The sequence below is a fragment of the Marmota monax genome, unplaced genomic scaffold (genome assembly GCF_021218885.2).
Source record: "Marmota monax isolate L192 unplaced genomic scaffold, Marmota_monax_Labrador192_F-V1.1 WCK01_AAM20220418_F8-fsc00174, whole genome shotgun sequence".
In the NCBI taxonomy this organism is placed as follows: Eukaryota; Metazoa; Chordata; class Mammalia; order Rodentia; family Sciuridae; genus Marmota; species Marmota monax.
The window spans coordinates 2,514,695-2,540,996 of record NW_026694860.1 but is presented as its reverse complement, the minus strand read 5'-3'; the positions used below and the strand labels follow the sequence as shown (position 1 = coordinate 2,540,996).

General features: G+C 34.9%; 1 protein-coding gene across 5 annotated transcripts in view; it reads right to left on the bottom strand.

Annotated features, from left to right (window-relative positions):
* Positions 1–26,302, bottom strand: part of LOC124080487 (amine sulfotransferase-like) — a 60,320-nt gene that overhangs the window by 9,023 nt on the left and 24,995 nt on the right. For 3 of the 5 annotated variants that reach the window (XM_046426405.2, XM_046426404.2, XM_046426406.2), the window contains 6 exons: positions 22,786–22,931; positions 18,938–19,089; positions 16,455–16,663; positions 13,134–13,260; positions 12,172–12,266; positions 9,970–10,156 (listed from right to left, as the gene is read on the bottom strand). In XM_046426405.2, coding sequence (XP_046282361.1) covers positions 9,970–10,156; positions 12,172–12,266; positions 13,134–13,260; positions 16,455–16,663; positions 18,938–19,079 — 760 coding nt within the window. In that variant the 5' untranslated portion in view covers positions 19,080–19,089; positions 22,786–22,931. Of the gene's footprint in view, positions 1–9,969; positions 10,157–12,171; positions 12,267–13,133; positions 13,261–16,454; positions 16,664–18,937; positions 19,090–20,693; positions 21,292–22,785; positions 22,932–26,302 lie in introns of those variants that run through there. The other 2 variants (XM_046426407.2, XM_058573272.1) reach the window with 2 other exon arrangements.

Genomic DNA, 26,302 nt, shown 5'->3' with positions numbered 1-26,302 from the left:
CAATAGGTTACTGAATGATCAATGGGTTATAGAAGACATCAAGGAGGAAATTAAAAAATTCTTAGAGATAAATGAAAACACAGACACAACATATCGGAATCTATGGGACACATTGAAAGCAGTTCTAAGAGGAAAATTCATTGCTTGGAGTTCATTCCTTAAAAAAAGAAAAAACCAACAAATAAATGATCTCATACTTCATCTCAAAATCCTTGAAAAAGAAGAGCAAAACAACAGCAAAAGAAGTAGAAGGCAAGAAATAATGAAAATCAGAGCTGAAATTAATGAAGTGGAAACAAAAGAAACAATTGAAAAAATTGACAAAACTAAAAGTTGGTTCTTTGAAAAAATAAACAAAATCGACAGACCCTTAGCGATGCTAGCGAAGAGAAGAAGAGAGAGAACTCAAATTACTAGCATACGGGATGAAAAAGGCAATATCACAACAGACACTTCAGAAATACAGAAGATAATCAAAAACTATTTTGAATCCTTATACTCCAATAAATTAGAAGATAGTGAAGGCATAGATAAATTTCTTAAGTCATATGATCTGCCCAGATTGAGTCAGGAGGATATAAAAAACCTAAACAGACCAATATCAATTGAGGAAATAGAAGAAACCATAAAAAGACTACCAACTAAGAAAAGCCCAGGTCCGGATGGGTATACAGCAGAATTTTACAAAACCTTTAAAGAAGAACTAATACCAATACTTTTCAAGCTACTTCAGGAAATAGAAAAGGAGGGAGAACTTCCAAATTCATTCTATGAGGCCAACATCACCCTGATACCTAAACCAGACAAAGACACTTCAAAGAAAGAAAACTACAGACCAATATCTCTAATGAACCTAGATGCAAAAATCCTCAATAAAATTCTGGCAAATCGGATACAAAAACATATCAAAAAAATTGTACACCATGATCAAGTAGGATTCATCCCTGGGATGCAAGGCTGGTTCAATATACGGAAATCAATAAATGTTATTCACCACATCAATAGACTTAAAAATAAGAACCATATGATCATCTCGATACATGCGGAAAAAGCATTCGACAAAGTACAGCATCCCTTTATGTTCAAAACTCTAGAAAAACTAGGGATAACAGGAACATACCTCATTATTGTAAAAGCAATCTATGCTAAGCCTCAGGCTCGCATCATTCTGAATGGAGAAAAACTGAAGGCATTCCCTCTAAAATCTGGAACAAGACAGGGATGCCCTCTCTCTCCACTTCTGTTCAACATAGTTCTCGAAACACTGGCCAGAGCAATTAGACAGATGAAAGAAATTAAAGGCATAAAAATAGGAAAAGAAGAAATTAAATTATCACTACTTGCAGATGATATGATTCTATATCTAGCAGACCCAAAAGGCTCTACAAAGAAACTATTAGAGCTAATAAATGAATTCAGCAAAGTGGCAGGATTTAAAATCAACAGGCATAAATCAAAGGCATTCCTGTATATCAGCGACAAATCCTCTGAAATGGAAATGAGGACAACCACTCCATTCACAATATCTTCAAAAAAAATAAAATACTTGGGAATCAACCTAACAAAAGAGGTGAAAGACTTATACAATGAAAACTACAGAACCCTAAAGAGAGAAATAGAAGAAGATCTTAGAAGATGGAAAAATATACCCTGTTCATGGATAGGCAGAACTAACATCATCAAAATGGCGACATTACCAAAAGTTCTCTATAGGTTTAATGCAATGCCAATCAAAATCCCAATGGCATTTCTTGTAGAAATAGAGAAAGCAATCATGAAATTCATATGGAAAAATAAAAGACCCAGAATAGCAAAAACAATGCTAAGCAAGAAGTGTGAATCAGGCGGTATAGCGATACCAGACTTCAAACTATACTACAGAGCAATAGTAACAAAAACAGCATGGTACTGGTACCAAAACAGGCGGGTGGACCAATGGTACAGAATAGAGGACACAGAAACCAATCCACAAAACTACAACTATCTTATATTTGATAAAGGGGCTAAAAGCATGCAATGGAGGAAGGATAGCATCTTCAACAAATGGTGCTGGGAAAACTGGAAATCCATATGCAACAAAATGAAACTGAATCCCTTTCTCTCGCCATGCACAAAAGTGAATTCAAAATGGATCAAGGAGCTTGATATCAAATCAGAGACGCGCCGTCTGATAGAAGAAAAAGTTGGCTACGATCTACATTCGGTGGGGTCGGGCTCCAAATTCCTCAATAGGACACCCATAGCACAAAAGTTAATAACTAGAATCAACAAATGGGACTTACTCAAACTAAAAAGTTTTCTCTCAGCAAAAGAAACAATAAGAGAGGTAAATAGGGAGCCTACATCCTGGGAACAAATCTTTACTCCTCACACTTCAGATAGAGCCCTAATATCCAGAGTATACAAAGAACTCAAAAAATTAGACAATAAGAGAACAAACAACCCAATCAAAAAATGGGCCAAGGACCTGAACAGACACTTCTCAGAGGAGGACATACAGTCAATCAACAAGTACATGAAAAAATGCTCAACATCTCTAGCTGTCAGAGAAATGCAAATCAAAACCACCCTAAGATACCATCTCACTCCAGTAAGATTGGCAGCCATTATGAAGTCAAACAACAACAAGTGCTGGCGAGGATGTGGGGAAAAGGGTACACTTGTACATTGCTGGTGGGACTGCAGATTGGTGCAGCCAATTTGGAAAGCAGTATGGAGATTTCTTGGAAAACTGGGAATGGAGCCACCATTTGACCCAGCTATTCCCCTTCTTGGTCTATTCCTTAAATACCTAAAAAGAGCATGCTACAGGGACACTGCTACATCGATGTTCATAGCAGCACAGTTCACAATAGCAAGACTGTGGAACCAACCTAGATGCCCTTCAATAGACGAATGGATAAAAAAAATGTGGCATTTATACACAATGGAGTATTACTCTGCATTAAAAAATGACAAAATCATAGAATTTACAGGGAAATGGATGGCATTAGAGCAGATTATGCTAAGTGAAGCTAGCCAATCCCTAAAAAACAAATGCCAAATGTCTTCTTTGATATAAGGAAAGTAACTAAGAACAGAGTAGGGATGAAGAACAGGAGAAGAAGATTAACATTTAACAGGGATGAGAGGTGGGAGGGAAAGGGAGAGAGAAGGGAAATTGCACGGTAATGGAAGGAGACCCTCAGGGTTATACAGTGGAGGGGGTAGAGAGAGAGGAGGGGAGGGGAGGGGAGAGGTGGGGAGGGGGGAGGGTGGATGATGGGAAAGGCAGTGGAGCACAACAGACACTAGTATGGCAATTTGTAAATCAATGGGTGTGTAACTGATGTGAATCTGCAATCTATGTATGGGGTGAAGGTGGGAGTTCATAACCCACTTGAATCAAAGTGTGGAATATGATATGTCAAGAAATTTGTAATGTTTTGAACAACCCACAATAAAAAATTAAAAAATAAAAAATAAAAAAATAAACAATTAAAAAAAAAAGAATCAATAAATTAGATGGATTCAAACTGAAAAGATTTTTCTCAGCAAAAGAAACAATCAGTGGGGTGAAGAGAAAGTCTACAGAATGGGAGCAAATTTTTTACCACACATACATCAGATAGAGCACCAATATCTAGGAGATATAAAGAACCCAAAAAACTTAAGCCCCCAAAGCAACCTAATCAATAAATGGGACAAGGAACTGAACAGACACTTCTCAGAAGAGGATATACAATCAATCCACAAATATATGAAAAAAATGTTCATCATCGCTAGCGATTAGAGAAATGCAAATCAAAACTTCTCTTAGATTTCATCTCATTCCAGTCAGAATGGCAGCTATTAAGAATACATACAGGAGACTAGCAACATGGTGGCGGATAGGGAGGTAGCACTACCATGACCTGCACCGCTGTGCTTACAGTAAGGGAGTTCAGAATGGCTGGATGCTGTCTTATCAGGAACATTCAGTGAAGTTGGGCTACAATGAAACCTAAGGGAAGCATTTCAACATCTCAGAGGCTTCAGGGTGGCTGAAATTCTGAGCCACCCCGATCGTGGAGGTATGGGAGCAGAGAAATGGAACTTGGGATCCTGTGAGGAGCTGCAAACCATGCCTCCACAGGACACCAGACCAAGATCTGAAGCTGGGACTTAGGAGAGAAATGGCCCAGACCCATCCTCCCCACCGAACACCCTGCAAGGAAACCCGCGACCACCATATCAGAGAATTGACATCATCAGAGTTCGGCGGATCAGATCGCATGGCAGCGAATTCAGTGACAACAGGTGTGTGACCCTCAGCCCCCCCCCCTCCATACATCTGGGAAAACTCAAAAAAATCTCTCCCCAGCTTTCTGTGGGCATAATTATCAGAGCCAAGGGAAACAGAAAAGGCACCTGACCTCCAACTCCCACTCCCACCAGCAGCGAAAACGGAAACCTTTCTCACCAGCTGGCAGGGGCCTGACTATTGGAGGGAATCCGACAGAATAGGCTGCTGGTTCACAACTTTCACACTCCAAAACCATGAGGTCTGGGTGAATGGCAAACAGAGAGAGTGCCTAGTCGTTCAAGAGAGCAGGGCATCCAGGAAACTGCAGGCCCAGAGTGTGTGTAGCTAGATCTGTGGAGAACTGCCCCAAGTAGGGCTTGGCTGGCAGGAGAAGCAAGGGGGCTAGAGACCAGGAGCAAGCCTAATGACCAGGATTGGAGAGTCACCCGACTGAGGAGGGAGAGCCGCCTTACAGGGATTGCTTCCTGCATCTTTTGTTTATCATGGAAGGTTTTTATTTCATTGTCAAACCTGAAGCTTAATTTTGCTGGATACAATATTCTTGGTTGGCACCCATTATCTTTAAGCATTTGAAATATGTTGTTCTAGGATCTTATCTGATCATAATGGAATGAAACTGGAAATCAACGATAAAAGAAGGAAGGAAAAATCCTATATCACTTGGAGAATGAACAATATGTTACTGAATGATCAATGGGTTACAGAAGACATCAAGGAGGAAATTAAAAAATTCTTAGAGATAAATGAAAACACAGACACAACATATCAGAATCTATGGGACACAATGAAAATAGTTCTAAGAGGAAAATTCATTGCTTGGAGTTCATTCCTTAAAAAAAGAAAAAACCAACAAATAAATGATCTCACACTTCATCTCAAAACCCTAGAAAAAGAAGAACAAAACAACAGCAAATGTAGTAAAAGGCAGGAAATAATTAAAATCAGAACTGAAATTAATGAAATTGAAACAAAAGAAACAGTTGACAAAACTAAAAGTTGGTTCTTTGAAAAAATAAATAAGATTGACAGACCCTTAGCCATGCTAACAAAGAAGAGAGAACTCAAATTACTAGCATACGAGATGAAAAAGGCAATATCACAACAGACACTACAGAAATACAGATTAATTAGAAATTATTTTGAAACCTTATACTCTGATAAAATAGAAGATAGTGAAGGAATCGATAAATTTCTTAAGTCATATGATCTGCCCAGATTGAGTCAGGAGGATATAAACAACTTAAACAGACCAATATCAAGTGAGGAAATAGAAGAAGCCAACAAAAGACTACCAACCAAGAAAAGCCCAGGACCGGATGGGTATACAGCAGAGTTTTACAAAACTTTTAAAGAAGAACTAATACCAATACTTTTCAAGCTATTTCAGGAAATAGAAAAAGAGGGTGTACTTCCAAATTCATTCTATGAGGCCAACATCACCCTGGTTTAGGAAAAACAGACAAAGACACTTCAAAGAAAGAAAACTACAGACCAATATCTCTAATGAACCTAGATGCAAAAATCCTCAATAAAATTCTGGCAAATTGGATAAAAAAATCTCAAAAAGATCTTGCACTATGATCAAGTAGAATTCATACCTGGGATGCAAGGCTGGTTCAATATATGGAAATCAATAAATGTAATTCACCACATCAATAGACTTTAAGATAAGAACCATATGATCATCTCGATAGACACAGAAAAAGCATTTGACAAAATACAATATCCCTTTATGTTCAAAACACTAGAAAAACTAGGGATAATAGGAACTTACCTCAACATTGTAAAAGCTGTTGATGCTAAGCCTCAGGCAAGCATTATTCTAAATGGAGAAAAAATGAAGGCATTCCCTCTAAAATCTGGAACAAGACAGGGATGCCCTCTCTCACCACTTCTATTCAACATATTTCTCGAAACACTGGCCAGAGCAATAAGACAGACGAAAGAAATTAAAGGCATAAAGATAGGAAAAGAAGAACTTAAATTAGCACTATTTGCACATGACATGATCCTATAACTAGCAGACCCAAAAGGTTCTACCAGGAAACTTCTAGAACTAGTAAATGAATTCAGCAAAGTGGCATGATATATAACCAACACCCATACATCAAAGGCATTCCTGTATATCAGTGACAAATCCTCTGAAATGGAAATGAGGACAATCACCCCATTTATAATATCCTCAAAAAAAACAACAACAACTTGGGAATCAACCTAACAAAAGAGGTTAAAGACCTATACAATGAAAACTTCAGAACCTTAAAGAGAGAAGTAGAAGAAGACCTTAGAAGATGGAAAGATATACCTTGTTCATGGATAGGAAGAATTAATATCATTAAAATGGCCATATTATCAAAAGTACTCTATAGGTTTAATGCCATGCCAATCAAAATACCAATGGCATTCCTCGCAGAAATAGAAAAAGCAATCATGAAATTCATCTGGAAAAATAAGAGACCCAGAATAGCAAAAGCAATTCTAAGCAGGAAGAGTGAAACAGGTGGCATAGCGATACCAGACTTCAAACTATACTACAGAGCAATAGTAATAAAAACAGCATGGTACTGGTACCAAAACAGGCAGGTAGACCAATGGTATAGAATAGAGGATGCAGAGACCAATTCACAAAATTACAACTACCTTATATTATACAAAGGTGCTAAAACCATGCAATGGAGAAAGGATAGCATCTTCAACAAATGGTGCTGGGAGAACTGAACATATGCAACAAGAATGAAATTGAATCCCTTTCTCTCTCCATGCACAAAAGATAACTCAAAATGGATCAGGAGCTAGGAATAAAACCAGAGACTCTGCGTCTAATAGAAGAAAAAGTTGGCCCTAATCTCCACCTCGTGGGGTTGGGCTCCAAATTCCTTAATAGGACACCTATAGCACAAGAGTTAAAATCAAGAATCAACAAATGTGACGTATTCAAACTAAAAAGTTTTTTTCTCAGCAAGAGAAATAATAAGAGAGGTAAATAGGGGGCCTACATCCTGGGAACAAATTTTTACCCCTCCCACTTCAGATAGAGCTTTAATCTCCAGAGTATACAAAGAACTAAAAAAACTAGACAATAAGAAATCAAATAACCCAATCAACAAATGGGCAAGGATCTGAACAGACACTTCTCAGAGGAGGATATACAATCAATTAACAATTACACAAAAATATGCTCACCATCTCTATCAATCAGAGAAATACAAATTAAGATCACTCTAAGATACCATCTCACTCCAGTAAGAATGGCAGCCATTATGAAGTCAAACAATAACAAGTGCTGGTGAGGATGTGGAGAAAAAGGTACACTTGTACATTGCTGGTGGGACTGCAAATTGGTTCAGCCAATTTGGAAAGCAGTATGGAGATTCCTTGGAAAGCTGGGAATGGAACCACCATTTGACCCAGCTATTTCTCTTCTTGGACTATACCCAAAAGACCTTAAAAGAGCATACTACAGGGACACAGCTACATCAATGTTCATAGCAGCACAATTCACAATAGCTAGACTGTGGAACCAACCTAGATGCCCTTCAATAGATGAATGGATTAAAAAAATATGGCATTTATACACACTGGAATATTACTCAGCACTAAAAAATAACAAAATCATGGCATTTGCAAGGAAATGGATGGCATTAGAGCAGATTATGCTAAGTGAAGTTAGCCAATCCCTAAAAAACAAATGCCAAATGTCTTCTTTGATATAAGGGGGGTGACTCAAAACAGAGTAGGGAGGAAGAGCATGAGAAGAAGATTACCACTAAACAGGGACGAGAGGTTGGAGGGAATGGGAGGGAGAAAGGGAATTGCACGGAAGATGGAAGGTGACCCTCATTGTTATACAAAATACATGTATGATGGTGTGAGGGGAAAGAAAAAAGAGAGAGAAATGTGTCACAGTAGATGGGGGTAGAGAGAGGTGATGGGAGAGGAGGGGAGGGAGGGGGGATAGGAAGGGCAGCAGAATACAACAGACACTAGTATGGCTGTATGTATAAACGTGGCTGTATAACCAATGTGATCCTGCAATCTGTACACGTGGAAAAATAAGAATTCATACCCCATTTGAATCAAATGTATGATATGTCAAGATCATTGTATTGTCTTGAGCAACTAATAAAAAAATTTTAAATTTCAGTTATTGTATTTTTCAGCATTAAAAGCTTCTTTTGGTTCTAAAAAATGAATACATACAAACAACAATAAGTGTTGGGTGAGGATGTGGGAGAAAGGGCACACTTATACATTGCTGGTGGGACTGCAAATTGGTTCAGTCAATTTGGAAAACAGTATGGAGATTCCTTGGAAAACTGGGAATGGAACCACCTTTTGACCCAGTTATCCCACTCCTCAGTCTACACTCAATGGACTTAAAAACAGTATACTACAGGGACACAGCCCCATCAATATTTATAGCAGCACAATTCACAATAGCTAAACTGTGGAACCAACAGAGATGCCCTTCAGTAGATCAATGGATAAAGAAAATGTGGTATGTCTACACAATGGAATATTACTCAGCAAAAAAAAAGAGAACAAAATCATGGCATTTGCAAGTAAATGGATGGAGTTGGAGAATGTAATGCTAGGTGAAGTTAGCTAACCCCCCAAAACAAATGCTGAATGTTTTCTCTGATTTTAAGGAGGCTGATTCATAGTGGGGTTGGGAGGGGGAGCAAGGAAGGATTACACAAATTCTAGATAGGGCAGAGGGGTGGGAGAGAAAGGGAGGGGGCATGGGGGTAGGAAAGATGGTGGAATGAGATGGACATCATTACCCTAAGTACATGTATGAAGACATGAATGGTGTGAATATACTTTGTATTCCACTCGAGGTATGAAAAATTGTGCTCTATATTTGGAATATGAACTGTAATGCATTCTGCTGTCATATATAACAAATTAGAATAAATAAGTTGATTAATTTTAAAAATATAAAAACTAAATATCCAAGTTAATGTATATAAAATATTTAAATAATTGCTTACAAATCAACATTTGTCATAATATTATTAAATTATGAATGTTACAAAATAAAATATGAATAAAATAGAAGCCAAATTATGGTTTAGAATGTTCTAAGTTAAAGTTTAAATTAAAAACTGTGAACTTAAGAGGGAAATATATCCATTCTTAACAACTCCTGGCATATAATATATTATACCAAAATAGAGATCTTAATTATTTTTGAAGTAATTAAATTAAATTCATAGCAGATAATACTATGAAGATATTGCATTACTTTTTGTAAGGAAGCACTCTGACTTTCAGGAAATAATATTCCAAACATCCTCTCCCTTAAGAAAACATGCATTAAGTTTACTTGGAATATTTAGGAGAAATAAAGGAAAAAAGGGTTATTGTTCTACTGGTTCAATATATCCATTGCTTTCACATAAGACAATAACAAAATTTAAAAAGAGTAGGTCATGTGACCTATAAGAAAAGAAGGAAATATTTGTTAAACAAGTTAAATTGTCAGACTGCATACTAAAATACAGCTAGGTTCCCTGAAAGATACTCCAGGCCTACTTTCAGTTAGGATGCTTGATCTTCTCTGGTCTCAAATATCATTATCACTGGAAGAGATACATTGGAAGCACTGACTTTTTCTCATAGTTTACAAAGACCCAAAAGAACTCTCAATATTTTTGCTACTATAAACCCCTGAGAATTACCTTTGCGCAGGAAATTTCCCTCATCATTTCTAATTCCAACTTTATATTTTACAATATTTTTATAATTTGCTAGTGGATCACACTTCATGTTTTGAAATTCAGCCTGTCTCACAACAGAATCCAAATCTTCTTCACTCAGTGATTTTGCAAGAAACTTGCAGATTTTAAGCACTGAACTTCTGAGGTCCTGGAAGAGTCATAGTTATGAAAGATTATTTAGTATGTGAAGGATACATGAGTTACATACAGGTAAACACACAACACAATCAAGTGTAGGTGAAAAATTCCAACATGCAGGCACTGTCAATGACTTCTTAAATAGGAATCCTAAAGTTCAAGAAATAAAAGCAAAAATAGACAAATGGTGTTGCATCAAATAAAAAGCTTATGCACAGCAGTGGTAACAATTAGCAGCCTGAAGAGAGAGCCGACAGAAGGAGAGAATATCATTGGCAGCTACACTTCTGACAGATAATTAAGACCCAGAAAATATAAAGAACTAAAAATAACACACACACACAGACTCACAAAGAACAACAACCCCCCACCCAAACAACACATTCAATAAATCAGCAAATGAACAAAACAGACATTTCAAAAAGAAGTACAAATGGCCAACCATTACATAAAAAATGTTCAACATCTTTATCCCTTTATCAAAGCCACACTGAAATTCCATTTCACTCCAGTCAGAATGCACCAGTAACACAGGAGCCTGAGGAAGGAGGATCTTAAGTTCAACGCCAGCCTCACCAACTTAGTGAGACCCTGTCCCAATATTAAAAAAAAATAAATAAAGTGCAGGAAGTGTAACTCAGTGGTAGAGTACCCCTGGGTTTAATCCCTAGTACCAACCAAACCCAAACAAACAAACAAACAAACAAACAAACAAAAAACCCCAATAAATGCTGGTAAGAATGTGAGAGGGGAAATGAACCCTTATGTACTGTTGGTGGGACTGCAAATTGGTACAGACATTATGAAAATCAGTATGGAAGTTCCTCAAAAGACTAAAAATGGAACTACCATACGACCCAGCTCTACCACTCCTTTGAATTTATCCAGAAGCATTAAATTTAGCATAGAGTGATACATGCATGTTCATGTTCATAGCAGCAAGAGTCACAATATTCAATATAGAAAAACAGCCTAGGTATCCATCAGCATATAAATGAATAAAGAAAAAATGTGGTATATGCACAGAATGGAATACTATTCATTCTTAAAGAACAAAATAATGTCATTTTCAGAAAAACGAATAGAACTGGAGATCATCACTTTAAGCAAACTAAGCCAGACTCAGAAATAGAAGTATCACATTTTTTTCTCTCTTATGTGGGATTTAGAGGGAAGAAAAGGAAGGCATGAATGTAGAAGAGACTATTAGAGAAGAAGAAAGGAGTCAGGGAGGTGAGAAGAGAAATAAGGGAGCGTACGGGAGAGTGTGGAATTGATCAAAATATGTTATATGTATACATGAACATGCCATACTGAAATCCATTATCAAAAAGTTCAGGTAATGTAACTCAGTGGTAGAGAATCCCTGGGTTCAATCCCCAGTAGCAACCAAACCAAACCAACCAACCAAACAAATAACGAAAAAAAATAATAAATAAATAAAATAAAGATCATTTGAAATAACTTTGAAAAGATAGTTAAAATGGTATATTTTAGTTATGGATATTTTACCACAATTAAAAAGTGCAATGGGGATAAAACCAAACCAGAAATACTATATGCAATAGCTGTTCATAGGAAAGATGGATTAATTCTATGAGATTTCAGACTTAAAATAGACCTAAGCTCATTAATCGAAATGGAGATATTAGTGAATAAATTTCCTAGAAAGTTAAACCCAGATGAAAAGAGAAATACAGAACTGGGAACTAGGGACAGGGAAAATAAAAACATTCAGAAAGATACATCATGGAAGGGGTCAGATGCCTTCATTGCCATATGTGGTGGATATAGCAATGTGACTGTGGATAATGACTGTGGATAGTGAGAACACAGCCCTGAGGAATACCTGTTAATAAGGGATAGGCAGGAAATTAGGAATGCCACCCTCTTCCCTGCACCATTAAAAGTCTAAGGAATAGTTAGATATGAAAATGACTAGAAGAATGTGTTTTGAAGAAACCAAGAGAATAAAGGGCTTAGGAGAATATATACATATATTTTAAAATAGCCTTCTTATTCCACCTTCTTCATATCTTCATAGCACATGAACATAATATTGAAGTCATTTCTGCGTTCATACCAGCCTCTTATATGATCAAACCAACAGTTTGCTTCCACTGTGGAAAAAAAGAAGTGAAAATATAGATGAAGATGTTGCACTTATTGAACTCCTCCTCCTCCTCCTCCTCCTCCTCCTCCTCCTCCTCCTCCTTTTGAATAACAATAGCTATTCAGAAATAAAAATTTCCTACCAACTGACATCTATATTACTGTTTTTAAATGGGTACTGTATTGGGAAACAATCACATGATTTTCATAGAAACCTCCCTATGCAAAACTGTTCTATATATTGAAAGAAAGCAATAATACAGAAATAAAACCCAAGGGTCTAAGTTTGAAGATAAATTTTTAAGGTAAATTTTTTACCTGCTTCCTTCAATGAAAACATGTTTTCATTTTTTCCGTTCCTTAAGATCTCTGGATAATAACATTAGCCATCTACAATGATACAGAACCTGAACACAATCTTTAAAGGAGAGAGATCCTGATGCCACTCTCCAATCTCTTATCTATCCATCCTCCTCAGAAGTGGAATGAAAATTCCATAGCTTCCTTGACAGCCTACCACAGGTCCATGACATAGCACAGAAACTCCCCCTGGTTCTTAACAATTCATGAATGTGTGACGCTACCTACATTTCTAGTTAGATGAAATTGCTAGAATATTCTTGCACCTCTTATGGTCTGGTTAAAATATTTCCTAAACAATAGGCTTCACAAATTTGACAACCCCCAATGGTCCTGGCAAGGATAGAAAAGCCATGTGTGGTTAAGTTGATGTACAATAGTAATTACTCACAAACATCCATGGTCTACAATTGTCCTTCCCTGTCTCTCTAAAACATGTTTCCTAAATTAGGGAATTTGGCCTTTGGCAGCATTGTTTCATAAACATGTTGCTTGATAAGTAAAGTCTTAGTTACCTTTTCCATCTAGAAACTTTTCCATGAAATGGTCAAGTGTATCTGAAGGTTTTAATATAGCTAGCCAATTTGTAAAATAAAAAAAAGAGACCAAAATATCTTTAGGATTTCTGTAGACATAAAGAACCTACAAGGAGAAGTACAAAATAATTTTAGCAATCCTTGGTTATTATTACAAATTTTTAACAGCTACATAATATTTTATTACCACATTGAATCATAATTATTTTCATATAGTCTGCTAGTCTTGGAAATTTAGGTGGTTACAAATTTATTCTTTTTGATATTAATTCAATTCAATTCAATTAATACTATCATTTATATGATGGTTCACATGTGTGCAATAATGTAAGACAAATTTCTAAAAAGTGGAATTAATTATTTATAAAGATTTTAAATATTTTAAATTAGTTTACATAGACTGTATTAATTGAACATCCTTGATATTATCTGATATTTGATGTGTAGTACTGGAAAAAGTGAAAATAGAAAATGAAGTTTAGACCTCTGTTTAAAAAAAAACACGTTTAATCTCATAACTGAGTATGGACATGCAAATTAAAATTAGTTTGAGATTACAACTATCATATTGATAAAAAATTAAAAGTCTGATATGTAAAATTACTAGGGATAAAATAAGAAACTAAGAACACATGAATTACTGATATCAGTATGACCGGATACAGGTGCTTTCTTAACAATATACAGCCTCACCCCATAAAGTTGAACATCCTTGCATTGTGGCTTTGCAGTTCCTTTCTTGGATGTATAATCTAGGGAAGCTGCTGCAGATGTGCCCAGGTTACACACTCAAGAACATTCTTAGCAGCATGTAGTTATAGCAGAGTATTAGTGTAACCTAATTATTCAATGAAGAGAAAGTATAGATCTGATAGAACTACCAACACAACTTGTAAAACTATGCAGTAGTGAAAATAGCATTAAAAAACTAGAATAAACAAAACCATTTGGCAAAAATCCCAGGGTGGGACAGGGAAAGAAAACAGAACAAGGCATAAAATATTATATTTTATTTTGAGACAGAGTCTCACTAAGTTAGTTGCTCATGGCCTCACTAAATTGCTGAGGCTGGCTTGTATTTGGGAACCTACTATCTCAGCCTCCTGAGGCTCTGGAATTATAGGAGTGCACCACTGCACCCAGCTGCACACAGAAGTTATCTCTTTTTCTTATGTAGTTGTGGAACACATTACACATGAAAAAACTGATTGTATGATTGACAATAATAAGTCCCTAAAATTAGAACTCTGTACTGGGATTGAACTCAGGAGCACTCGGCCACTGAGTCACATCCCAAGCCCGATTTTATATTTTATTTAGAGACAGGATCTCACTGAGTTGCTTAGCATCTCACTTTTTGCTGAGGCTGGCTTGAAACCCACAATCTTCTTGCACCATGCCTGGCCCAAAATCAGAACTCTTAAAGTACCATTATCTGATGATAGGTAATTATATAAACTCTTACAAATAAAAAAACAATATCAAAAGAGTGGAATCAATTAGAAAAATAAAGCTGATATGACAGAGTATCTAAAGCATAACAAAATTGTATCCATACCCATACTAAAAAGGATATGTATCCTTTTAAAATGTTCAAATTCAAAAATATATATTTGGAAGTAGATATACTAAATACTTAATTCAAGAAGTAGAAAGAGAAATGCAAACAAAACATGAAAAGGATAATTAAAATGAAAGCATTAATCACAAAGTAGGAAATACTAAATTATGATTCCTAAAAGAAGTAACTTCTTCAGAGGATAGCACTCAGTGAAATTGAAAACACCTTGTATTCTGAAAACTCTAAACAGGAGAGAATATAAAATTTTCATCATTCCAGAATAAATGAAAATGAAATATGAAACCATAGAATTGGAGTAAATTGATAAGATCATGGGAAAATATGCTATACTTTTCTCAGCCATTTAAGATTTACACATAGTGGGTAAAAATACACTGAGAACAAGATAAGGTACATACGGAAGACATGAAAGTAAGTAGACTTGATAAAATAGAGCCACAGAATGAAGATGGACGAATACTGGAATATTGTAATGCTAGCTGGCTCAGAACTAATCCCTGTTTCTATTAAATTAAAAATCCACATTTAAAAATCATTATGGGTTTAAAATATTTTTAAGGTGGATGAGATAATTTGCATTATTAGTTAAAATATGTAAACCAACGAAAAATTATCACATATCAAACAGAAGTATCTATTTTTGGAATGAAGAATGGACAGTAGGAAGAGAGGAACAATAGAGATTCAGTATGTCAATATGTAGATTTCAAAATAGTGGAAATTTTTTAAAGCAAATCTTTCAAGAAATTGTGTTAGATCAATTGGTAAAACTGTTGGATAAATATCATGCAATATTTATGTGCTTCATCATGTGTTGTATGAAATATAACTTATAATCATAAATAAGAACAAAAAAATGAAGTTAATTAGGTAAAAGCTTGAGAGTATTTGCATAATCTTTGCAGTGGGAAAGTGTTTCCTTACTAAAGCACCAAAGCTACAAGTCATGAAAGTAACATTAACAGATCAGTTACATAAAATTAAAAGCTTTCAACAATTTTTAAAGGTAATCCATTGATTGGGAAAACACTGCCTTATGGAAATTGTTCCACAAAACAGTAAATAAGACAAATTAGAGAAAAATGGGCCAATGGATATTTAAAGGTTATTTAAGGTCCTATAAAAATATAAAAGGTAATCTCATTAAAATCAAAAGGTTTGCAATGTACTCAAGAACAAATTGTTATTCTAGGATATTAGTCATATTTGTTGATTACCAATTTTAATATGCATGTGAGGAGAAAAAGTATTCTCAAATGCTATTTACTAAAGAGTAAATTGATACATTATAGAAGAAAAGGAGGTAATGACTGCCAACACTTAAAATAGTTGGCTATTTTAATCTGAAAATTCCATCTTCAGTGAAACATGGCACAAGAATAAAAACATGTGAACCTTCATAAGAATGTTTATTAAAATATAATATACACATTTGCTGCAACTTACCTTGTTGATTAAATACATATTAAATACTGTGAACCATAAAATAAAATCCTATGAAACCATAAAAAAGAATTTTATGGCCAATGTGAAAGACATTTTGTGATAAACTATAGAATTATACGTGCAATAGCTCAAGAGTATACATATATTTATAACTTCATATAATGTGCAAGACAACATCCTAAGCATAGAATAATTATAACATTTGAAAGTATGTGGATAAGGGGATTTAGTTTTTCTGTCCCCAAAATGGTTAATTAATCTGTATGACTTACTTTAGCTTTTTGATTCTTCAGACCTTTGGGTACTAAATTATACTGTAGATGGGAAGTGAAGAAGCGAGGAGATGGTCTTTTGCTATGGTCCACATTGTGATTATTGTATTCAACGAAGGGAGCTCTAAGGGCTGTTGTGATGTTTTCAGTTCTGTTACGATGTCCCTCAAAATAAATCAAGGATAGAATCTGCTGAGTCCAGAAGGTTCCTGTAAAGATAAATCATCTTGTTTTCAAACCTGAAGGAGTTGAAATAATAAATATCAACAGTAATCTCATGCATCGTGAAATCACTTGAGCTTTTTTTCTTTAAAACACTCCAAATATGCTAATGAGTTTGCCCAATTTCTGGTTTGCTTTTTGTCTATATTAAAGTTAGTAAAGATAAAATCAAGTCGTCTTAGTTCCTTTCTCACTTAAGGAGTTGTGATTGTTCTGATTCTGTGACAGTGATGACTTGGATTAATTCTTGATGTTCTCTTTGTTTCCTGTATTCCATGTGAGGTCTTTTTTTTTATTATTAACTTGTAATAATTCGACCTATGGATGATGTAGGGTGTGATATTTCCACATACGCACAGAGACTGAGTTGATCACATCAGGGGAATTAGCACTTCCCACTCTGCCATGTCTTTCTGCTTAGATCCTTTGATTTCATTTATTCTAGATTTTCATAAAATAAATTATAATATTGAGTTCTGTTTTACTACATTTTATGGGTACTTCTGTCTTCGTTAGTACTTCTGTGCTCTTTAGTAAATAGAATTTGAGAATGCTTTTTCTCCTCACATGCATATTTAAAATGGTAATCATCAAATTGACTGCAACTTCTTTCTTAAAACTTTATCTTTTAGAAGTTTAGACAAATTAACAAAATTATAGCATGTTCAGTTTCTTCCCCCCTTTTTATTACCATTTAAGGTTATGAAATATTCTTATGTCATATTCCCAGGAAACCATGATAACACACATTATAGGGAAAGAGAAGACCAAAAATTTCAATGTTCTTATTGATTCTTGGTTCTTTAATGAGTTCAAATCTGCTCACAGGCTATGAAGGGATTTGGGAAATTCATGGAAATGTCCTACTCCATTTCCAATTAGAATGGACCCAGATGTGGTCACATGTAATGGTACTAAGGTTTTCCCTTATTTATTTATTAATGATTACTTTGAATTATTTATGAGTGGCAATGTGGACTTGAACACACAAATCCCACTGTTCTCAAGAGCAGGATAATAGTGCTTCTTATGAAGCAGAACTCATAATTTTGAAAAATTGCTCATGCCAAGATATTTCAGGCTCCAAAGCTGATAACAATAAAAGTTATGGTGTCCTCTATGGCCCTACATAAGTTTTCATCAACCACTACAATCTTGGCCCAGGATATCCAGAAGCACTTGGCAATTTGCTGGTGATTATTAAGTTCTTTGGTAGCCATACCAATGGATGATCACATGAAACTGCTATTTTTCTACTGTTCTATCTCTGCCAAGTCTTATGATGGCTTGTGTGTCTGAACTCCAAATGAGTATCTGAGCTAGAGTTAGAAAATCTATGAATACACATCGTAAAGAAACGGAACTGATTCTTATCATTGAAATAAGCAATACCATCAAATATTGCTGTAATTATCAAGGTATTTGGTGTGACCACACACTAGGCAAACTATAATTCAACTCTTCCATCTCAACAAAATAATTCAAGAACTTCAAAAGCACTGGGATCCATAAAGATTGGTGGAAGTCAATTTTCCAAAGGAAACCCATGCAAGCAATAGACTCATGCTGTTTACTGTACCATAAACGACAACATCCTTAGTATTTAACTCGTAACTCTCTTGTCATCTGTCAGCATATATAAAACTATGGCAAGTTAACAAGTTAGCTTACATATAGAATACAATTTTAGACCATTCTCAGATTGTGACAATGGAAGTCTTGAGTTCCAGAGTTTAGTGAGATAGAATGATTTCCTCAGTGCCCATCAAACTCTGTAAAATATTTAAGGAGACAGGCTGACTTGAAGTGAAAAACTGTACATATTTAGAAAATATATCATGTTTCACCAATCCATGTATGACCAACTTTATTTTGTGTGGTGTTCTGGGACAACCACATCATAAATAAGAAAACACTGTGTGTGAAATCTTAATATCTACAGCTTTACCTTTTAGTCTGCATTGACCATTGTAAAAGTGCAAACCAAGCCCTCCATGTGTCACTCCCTGCTGAAGTAGAAGCCACCATTTATAAAGGTTCTTAGTACCTTCTTTAGCCCAACTTCCTGCAGAAATACATTTTTGCCTTTCTGACACAAGGTATTTCTAACATAGTAGAGATCTGAATTTCGCGTAACTTTTTTCTGATCCTTAATGGATATCCAAATGTAGGCTGCTGCTGATGTCTGGGAAATAGCACATTTATACACATATATACCAATCCAAAGCAAAGAATATCAGGAGGCCACTCCTTACACTTACCAGATTTTGGATATGTTATTATGAAGACATCATCATCTCTAATTTCAAAATCTTCTATAGCTTCCAGCATTTCAATTTTAGCAAACTGACGTTGTAAATAGTGGCCTTTAAAGTTATATAAGTATGAATTCTTATTGTCCATGATTTTTCACCTACAAGTACAAACAAAATCCTCTTCAAGTTCTTAATATACTATAGGACTTTATTATTTTGTATACTTAGTGATAAATACATGCCAGTACCATTTCAAAGTCTTATATATATTAACTCTCTTACTATGCTAAACACATCACATACGAAATTACTTAAAACTACGTTAATCCAACATTGTTGTATTTTTATCATAATTATTTTAAAGATGAGAAAACAGAGATTCTAAGAAGTTAGGTAGTTTTTCCTCAAACCTCCATGATTCTAAACAGAGAGAAGAGGAAATCAAGGCACAGAGAAGTCAAACAAATTATTCAAAGTTGCCCAGTTAGCAGTGCTGGAAAGATTGGTAACAGACATTTTGGCCATGCTTTTAATCCAAAATATCTTAGAATTATCTTACATTTTTATTCCTTACATTTTTCATTATTACACAAATAAATTCTTTAATGGATACACTTTTAGTTATGGTAATTTTTTATGTCTCTGATAATTTTTTATGTCTTCTGAGGCTTGGGATTTGAGAAGCTGTTTTTAGTGAAAAATAGAAGAAAATGCTTTTCCTAAGGGACGCCAATTGGTTTTACTTCAGAAATATTACCTTAGTGTTACAAGATTCTGCATAGAAATTATGATAATTTCCAATAGAAGGTGTTTGAATTAGAAATTGGATACAAATTTAAATAATAAACTTAAAAACAACAGAAAGTGAACAATCTAAACACAAAACATTTCAAACTTCAGATCAGCCAAGCAACTCTATCAGGTCTGTCTAAAAAATATTTATGGAATGTTAAATTAGTGAAAGAATCTCAGAAAAATCTAATAACTTAGAACCAGAATACATCATTTGAGAAGTAAATACTAAACACTAAACTCAGAAATTAATTCCAGGGTAATCTTTAATATTTTCAAAGTACAAATTTTCCCTGGTAAATAAAGAGGCTGTAATCTGAGAATAAGTAAATTTTTAAAATATTGAGCCTGTTTCTTCTTTCTCATATGTATAGACTCACACAATATTTGTTAAACAATTTTCTGAGGGAGAATTTACACTGCATTATATGGATAAATGGAGAAGCCCATAGTAGGAGGTATAAGTTGAGGAGAAAGGCAAAAGAGAAGTGTGAGTTGCTACCACATGCCTCCTACCAGCCCACAACATCGTCCACACACACACCCTGAAATGTCACCAAGGGTTCCAGAAACTCTGGTTGGTGAGAAAGAGTATCAGGACAGTTTCTGAAAACATTTCAAATGAATGTTTTTTCTTATTTATTACATTTAGTCACTGAACTTTCAGTCTAAAGGTAAAGAGAATTTTAAGAGCCATGGTATCAGGGAAGCAATCGAGAAAGCACATGAGGAGGTGCCCACTGGCTACTCAGTATTGTTTGCATGGCTTTGATGCATGTGGGAGAAGGCGATTGTGTAAGTAGGAAGCCTGTCTGTGTCTCCTTATTCCTTCATGGAAGTCCCAAAGAAAAGGGGTGGGGGGGTGTTCATAGATAATTAGGGAGAAAAGGAGGTAAATACATATAGTAATCTCTCATTCAAAAGAGGTGAGAATTGATAGTGTCTCTGAATCTATCCTGTGAGTACTCACTGTTGAGATCAACTGCTGAAGGAAAACCAGCTCTCACAAAATTTTCAGGATGATCTGCTGTGTCACTGAGGAATAAATAGTCCATATGGAGTTTGTTTTGGCCAATGAGTACTGTCCTAGAAACTATTTGGGTAGCTCAGCTTGTGTAAATTGGATAAGATTTTGTTGATGCTGGGAAAAGCATATCAATTATTGATGATCCCAGGTTCTTTAAAGGGATCAAACGTTTTAGAGATACTAAAAAAAAACTTCAGGAGAAGAGAGGGCACATTTACTTAATTACAGCAATTATGAAAAAAACACAAGGATTCTAATTGAAATCTACAAGGAGAGTTCCTTGTATCTGAATGATGGTAAGTCAAATCTTTCAGCCCATCTCAGGGAATGGTGATTATTCTTCAGTTCCCTTCTTGCACTCTCCTATCATCTACCCTAAACTCACCCAGTTGTTTCTTCTATTGTTTAACTGGTACCTACAGAAAGTTCTAGGGGTTATATAAACTTCTGAAAAACACAAATTCCTTTTCCAGTGCACACTGGGTTGCCCTTTCTAATTGATGCCCCTACAATACTGTTACTTTTTTTTAATGGTAGATGTTACCTTTTTGTTTTCCACAATAATTGTTTTTTCATCTCAGATCTATTCTAACATCTCCCATGGAATCTCTTTTTTTTAATTTAGTTATTGATAGACCTTTATTTTATTTATTTATATGTGGTGCTAAGAATTGAACCCAGTGGCTCACACATGCCAGACAAGTGCGCTACCACTGAGCCACAGTCCCAGCCTTCCCATGGAATCTTAACTCATTCCTCAGTCTTCTGTTGCTCATATAAGCTGCTCTTAGATAATGATTCTCAGGTTCCCACTAAATGCAGAATCTGATCCCAGGGTAGATATCTAATCTTTTCAAACCTTCCCTGGTTAGAAAGTAGGGTGTAATCTGAGACTAATTTCAGTTTATAAGTATTAAACCTGTCTCTTATTTCACATAACATTTATCTAAAACTAAGGCTATGTTTGTAAAACAATTCATTTTCAGAGGACAGCAAATTGTGAAGAGTAGAAATCAATGGAATAGACTATGGATTAAAATGAAGGTTTTTAGATTATATAATACAATTTTCCATAGAAATTTGTGGCCTTTTGAGGTTCTTGAACTCTTTTGCCTTCCTCTCTTCCCTCTTTTTCTCCCCTGACTCCACATAATTATCTGCTGTGAAACATCTAGACCAGTAAGTGTAACAGCCAAGTGAATAAGACAGCTGCTTTCATGAGCAGAGAGCATTTTGATTTCCTTCTTCCCAGCTACACAGTGTTACGTGCATCTAGCAAGTAAGAGGGATTGAGAGGAACACAGAGCAATGGCTGATTGCAGAGGTGGGGCAGGAAAGGACAGAGGAGCAGCTTGAGACATCTTGTACCACAATGTGAAGATTTATGCAAAGAATTCTGGACACAGATCAAAAGGGCACCAGAGCCAGCTTGCAGGTATCACATCTGACCACTTCAGGAGCAATTTGAATTTTGCAATACATAATCATAGTGTAGATCACAACTTTTTGAATAAAATAAGAAAATATGAGTCTCTCCCAAGGGTAGACAAATGTTATTGACAGGAACAGACAGAGTTTTAGGATTTGTAGGCCAGATGGCAAGAATGAAGATAATATGCAGTTGTTTTTAGGAAGAAAGAAAAATATGCCAAGCTTTTATTCTTAATTATTTTTTCAATAATTTAAAATTGGAAAACTATTCTTAACTCACAGATCATACAAAAGTAGATTATTGGCTGGATTTGTGTCCCATAGATAGATTGAAAGCCCCAGTCATAACTGATGTGAATGCATGCAGAAATAAATGAATAAGAAGGAAAATACCTATTTGGACTGGAATATCATGAAGTAAGTATAGAAGAAATTATTGGAAAAGAAGTTTGAATGAAGAAGAGGATCTTCTTTAAACATTTTAAAGTATATTTCCCCAAATTATTAATTTCTTAGAATAAAATTTACCATGTAAAACTCTGGCACACACCACCTTAACCAACATTTGAAAGCTAACACCATGAATATTGCTGTTTATACCAACCTGACATTTCTCCTATTATGATCATTAAAGACATATAACTTCAGTTTGTTTTCTCAAAAAGTTCAACCTCATTTTATCATTAGTAAACATCAGAAGAAATAAATCTGAACAATATTACGGCATGTATTATTCAAAAATGCTGTAGTCTGTAAAATGAAGAAAGGAGAGAAATTATTTCAGATTAGACACAAAAAAGATAGAGTACATGATGCTGAAGTTGATCATGTCACAGAAAACAAAAAAAGTCTATATAAGACATTATTGTTACAATGGAAAAAATTTGAATATGTATTGGTAGTTTATATAATACTACTGTATCATTGTTTCATTTCCTTATCTTATAATTTTATTTAAATAACTTATTTAAGTAACTTTATTGTGCTTATTTTAGTGTCTTATATCTTAGGAAATTCACATGCAAGTAATTAGTAATAGAGGGGAATGATTTCACAGTCTCAAGCATTTTTCATATATATGAAAGTTGAAAAAGAGAGGTAGGTACAAAGAGAATATTGAAAAAAATGGAGCAAATATTTTTTAAATGGTGATTATGGGAAAGAATACCCATAAATTTGTGGTTCTATCCATATAATTTTTTAAGTTTGAAATTACATGAAAATGATTTCTCCCTTTTTAATGGAACTGTTTACTTTGTTCCATAATATATTGAATACACACACACACATATATAAATTTGCTTTTGATTTTTACAACACCCTTGTTTTATAAAATAATATTTAAGCAGCTGTCTTACAATCCTAAAATAAGGTGTGGTATAATTTGTGTACACATATATTTAGAAAAAAAACATGATATATATATATATATATATATATATATATATATATATATATATGTTTTTGTGTATGTGTGTTTGTATTGTCACATTTAAAAATACTTATTTAAACATGGTTATATATGTAGTGTAAATAAAAGTCAATATATTAACATACACAGAGTAAGATGTAGCATACATAAAAGGAAAACATGACCAAGTGCTCATGTACTGCCTACAGTTAAAGATTTAGTGTTGTCAGATACTTGCCCCTACTTACAATAATTAATTTGGAATTTAAAATAATGAGAACATAAATAATTCCACAAAAGAAAGACAGGAAAATAAATAAGCAGAATATTAAGTGTAGTAGGAAAACATTTGTGAAAATGTAGGAAAAAAATTTAACTGAGGTAGGATTTACTTGTAAGACAACTTCACAACTTGCAAGTTAGAGAAATTGAGAGCACTTGCTGTTCCTACAAATGATCTGCTCCAGTTGATATTATTATTCCATTGTCAAAGTAAACACAATGCCTTTTTAAATCTTCATCTTTTTGATGTAGGATTGTAAGAGTCCTTCTTTGGCATTTGGAACACTACTCTCTCTTGATCCTTCTCAGCCCTCTAGACCTATTTCTTCTTAGCCTCTTTTCTTGCTTCTTTTTCTTAATTGAGCCCTGAGTCTTAGTGTCCCCAATTTCCTTTTCAGTCCTCTTATCACTCAATGCTTTTTCCTTGTAGGAGTTCCCCCACAGCAACTCAAGTAATTTCTTGCTATTTAAAATTTAAATAATATTTCCTGGCTTTCTTATTGTTCATTTTTTCCAAGAATTTTATTTCTTATACTCTTCATCTTGGTAAACTCTTATTTAGCTTTTGTGATCCAATGAAATATTGCCTACAGTAAAAACCTTTCCCGGGACAAGCTAGACTGGAGGTGGAAGCCCGGCGCCAAGCCAGACCGGAGGAGGAAGCCTGGCCCTGCCCGGCATGCTAGTCCGGAGGAAGCCCATCAACCCTTAAAACCCATCAAAGCACGTGTGGCTACCAGCACGGTTCTGCAGCTGATCCAGGTACCCGATTTCCAACTCCCCCACCCTTAGCTGCGATAACTCAAAATATTTCCCACAAGCTTTTGGGGGTTGTAGTTATCAATGCAAAACAACAACTGTACAGGCAACTGGTTTCCATCTCAGAGACTAGAGTAGGGAAAATACAGGTGGAAGCTCATGTCCTTTCACACTGGCTATATCCACCACCCTGAACACAGAGGCTCAAGCTAGGAATAGACAATGCCACCTACTGGAAGCAAGGAAAACAGTGTTCTGACTTTTTTTTTCTCTTTCTCTCTTTTCTTCTCTCTCTTTCACAACCTCAACATATGTGAAACCAAGAACTGTGCATGAACAACCAAATCACCAAAATAATATAATATAGAGGAATTGCATATACCCCACCTTCTCCCCATTTTTTTTTATTTCTATCTTACTTTCTTTTTCCTTCTCTCTTATTTCTCTTTTCTTCCTTGTTATTTTTTTTTCTTTTCTTCATTTGTATTCCCTCTATCCCACTTTCAACCTCCTAACTTTTGCTATCTATACATAGGGTAACTAAATACAGATAGGAGTTTGAGTCTATACATTCTTCCATAAATTATCAGTCTATTGGTTAGAGTTCTCCAAAGTTGCTAAGTTAGTTTAACCTCATACCCTCACTTCTTTCCCTCTAAGTATAACATCCTTTGTCTGAAATTAAGTTTTCTATATGCCACCAGATAGGGTATGCCTTTTATGAAACTAATGACTATATTCTTAAATAATAATTAAAGCCAATATCTGTAGAATTAGAATCTAACTATAAACGTATTAATAATGAAAACTTGTGCTTAGATGATGTACTGTTGATATTGGGAACTGTTAACATTGTCTTTCTCCACAAAAGAGGGATTTTGGAGCTATACAAAAATAATATAAATATATAAGGGGAAAACCATTAACACAACAGTTTCACAAAGCTAGAAAGAAACATGAGAAGTATGAAAAGACAAGGAAAGAAAGGACCACAAACAATACAGGTCAATTCAACATTAGATGAGGTAATATCTGCAGCTGATGGAATGTCAGATACAGAGTTCAGGATATACATGCTTCAGATGATCTGGAGTCTCAAGGAAGACATTAAACAGCAAATCCAGACAATGAAAGATCACTTTGACAATGAATTACATAAACAAATCCAAGAAGCAAAAGATCGACTCTATAGGGAGATAGAGGATATATAAAAAAAAAAAAAAAAAAAACACAAAGAGAAATCCTGGAAATGCAGGAAACAAAAACCAAATTAAAAACTCAAATGAGAGTATTACCAGCAGAGTAGAACACTTAGAAGATAGAACTTCAGACAACGAAGACAAAGTTTTTCAACTTGAAAAGAACATAGACAGCTCAGCAAGAATGTTAAGAAATCATGAGCAGAACATCCAAGAATTATGGGATAATATAAAGAAACCAAACTTAAGAGTTATTGGGATACAAGAGGGTATAGAGGTCCAAACCAAAGGAATGAGCAATCTATTCAATGAAATAATACTAGAAAACTTCCCAGACTTAAAGAATGAAAAAGAAATCCAAATACTAGAAGCCTACAGGACACTGAATGTACAAAATCATAAGAGATCCACACCAAGACACATAATAATGAAGATGCCCAACATACAGAATAAGGAGAGAATCTTAAAAG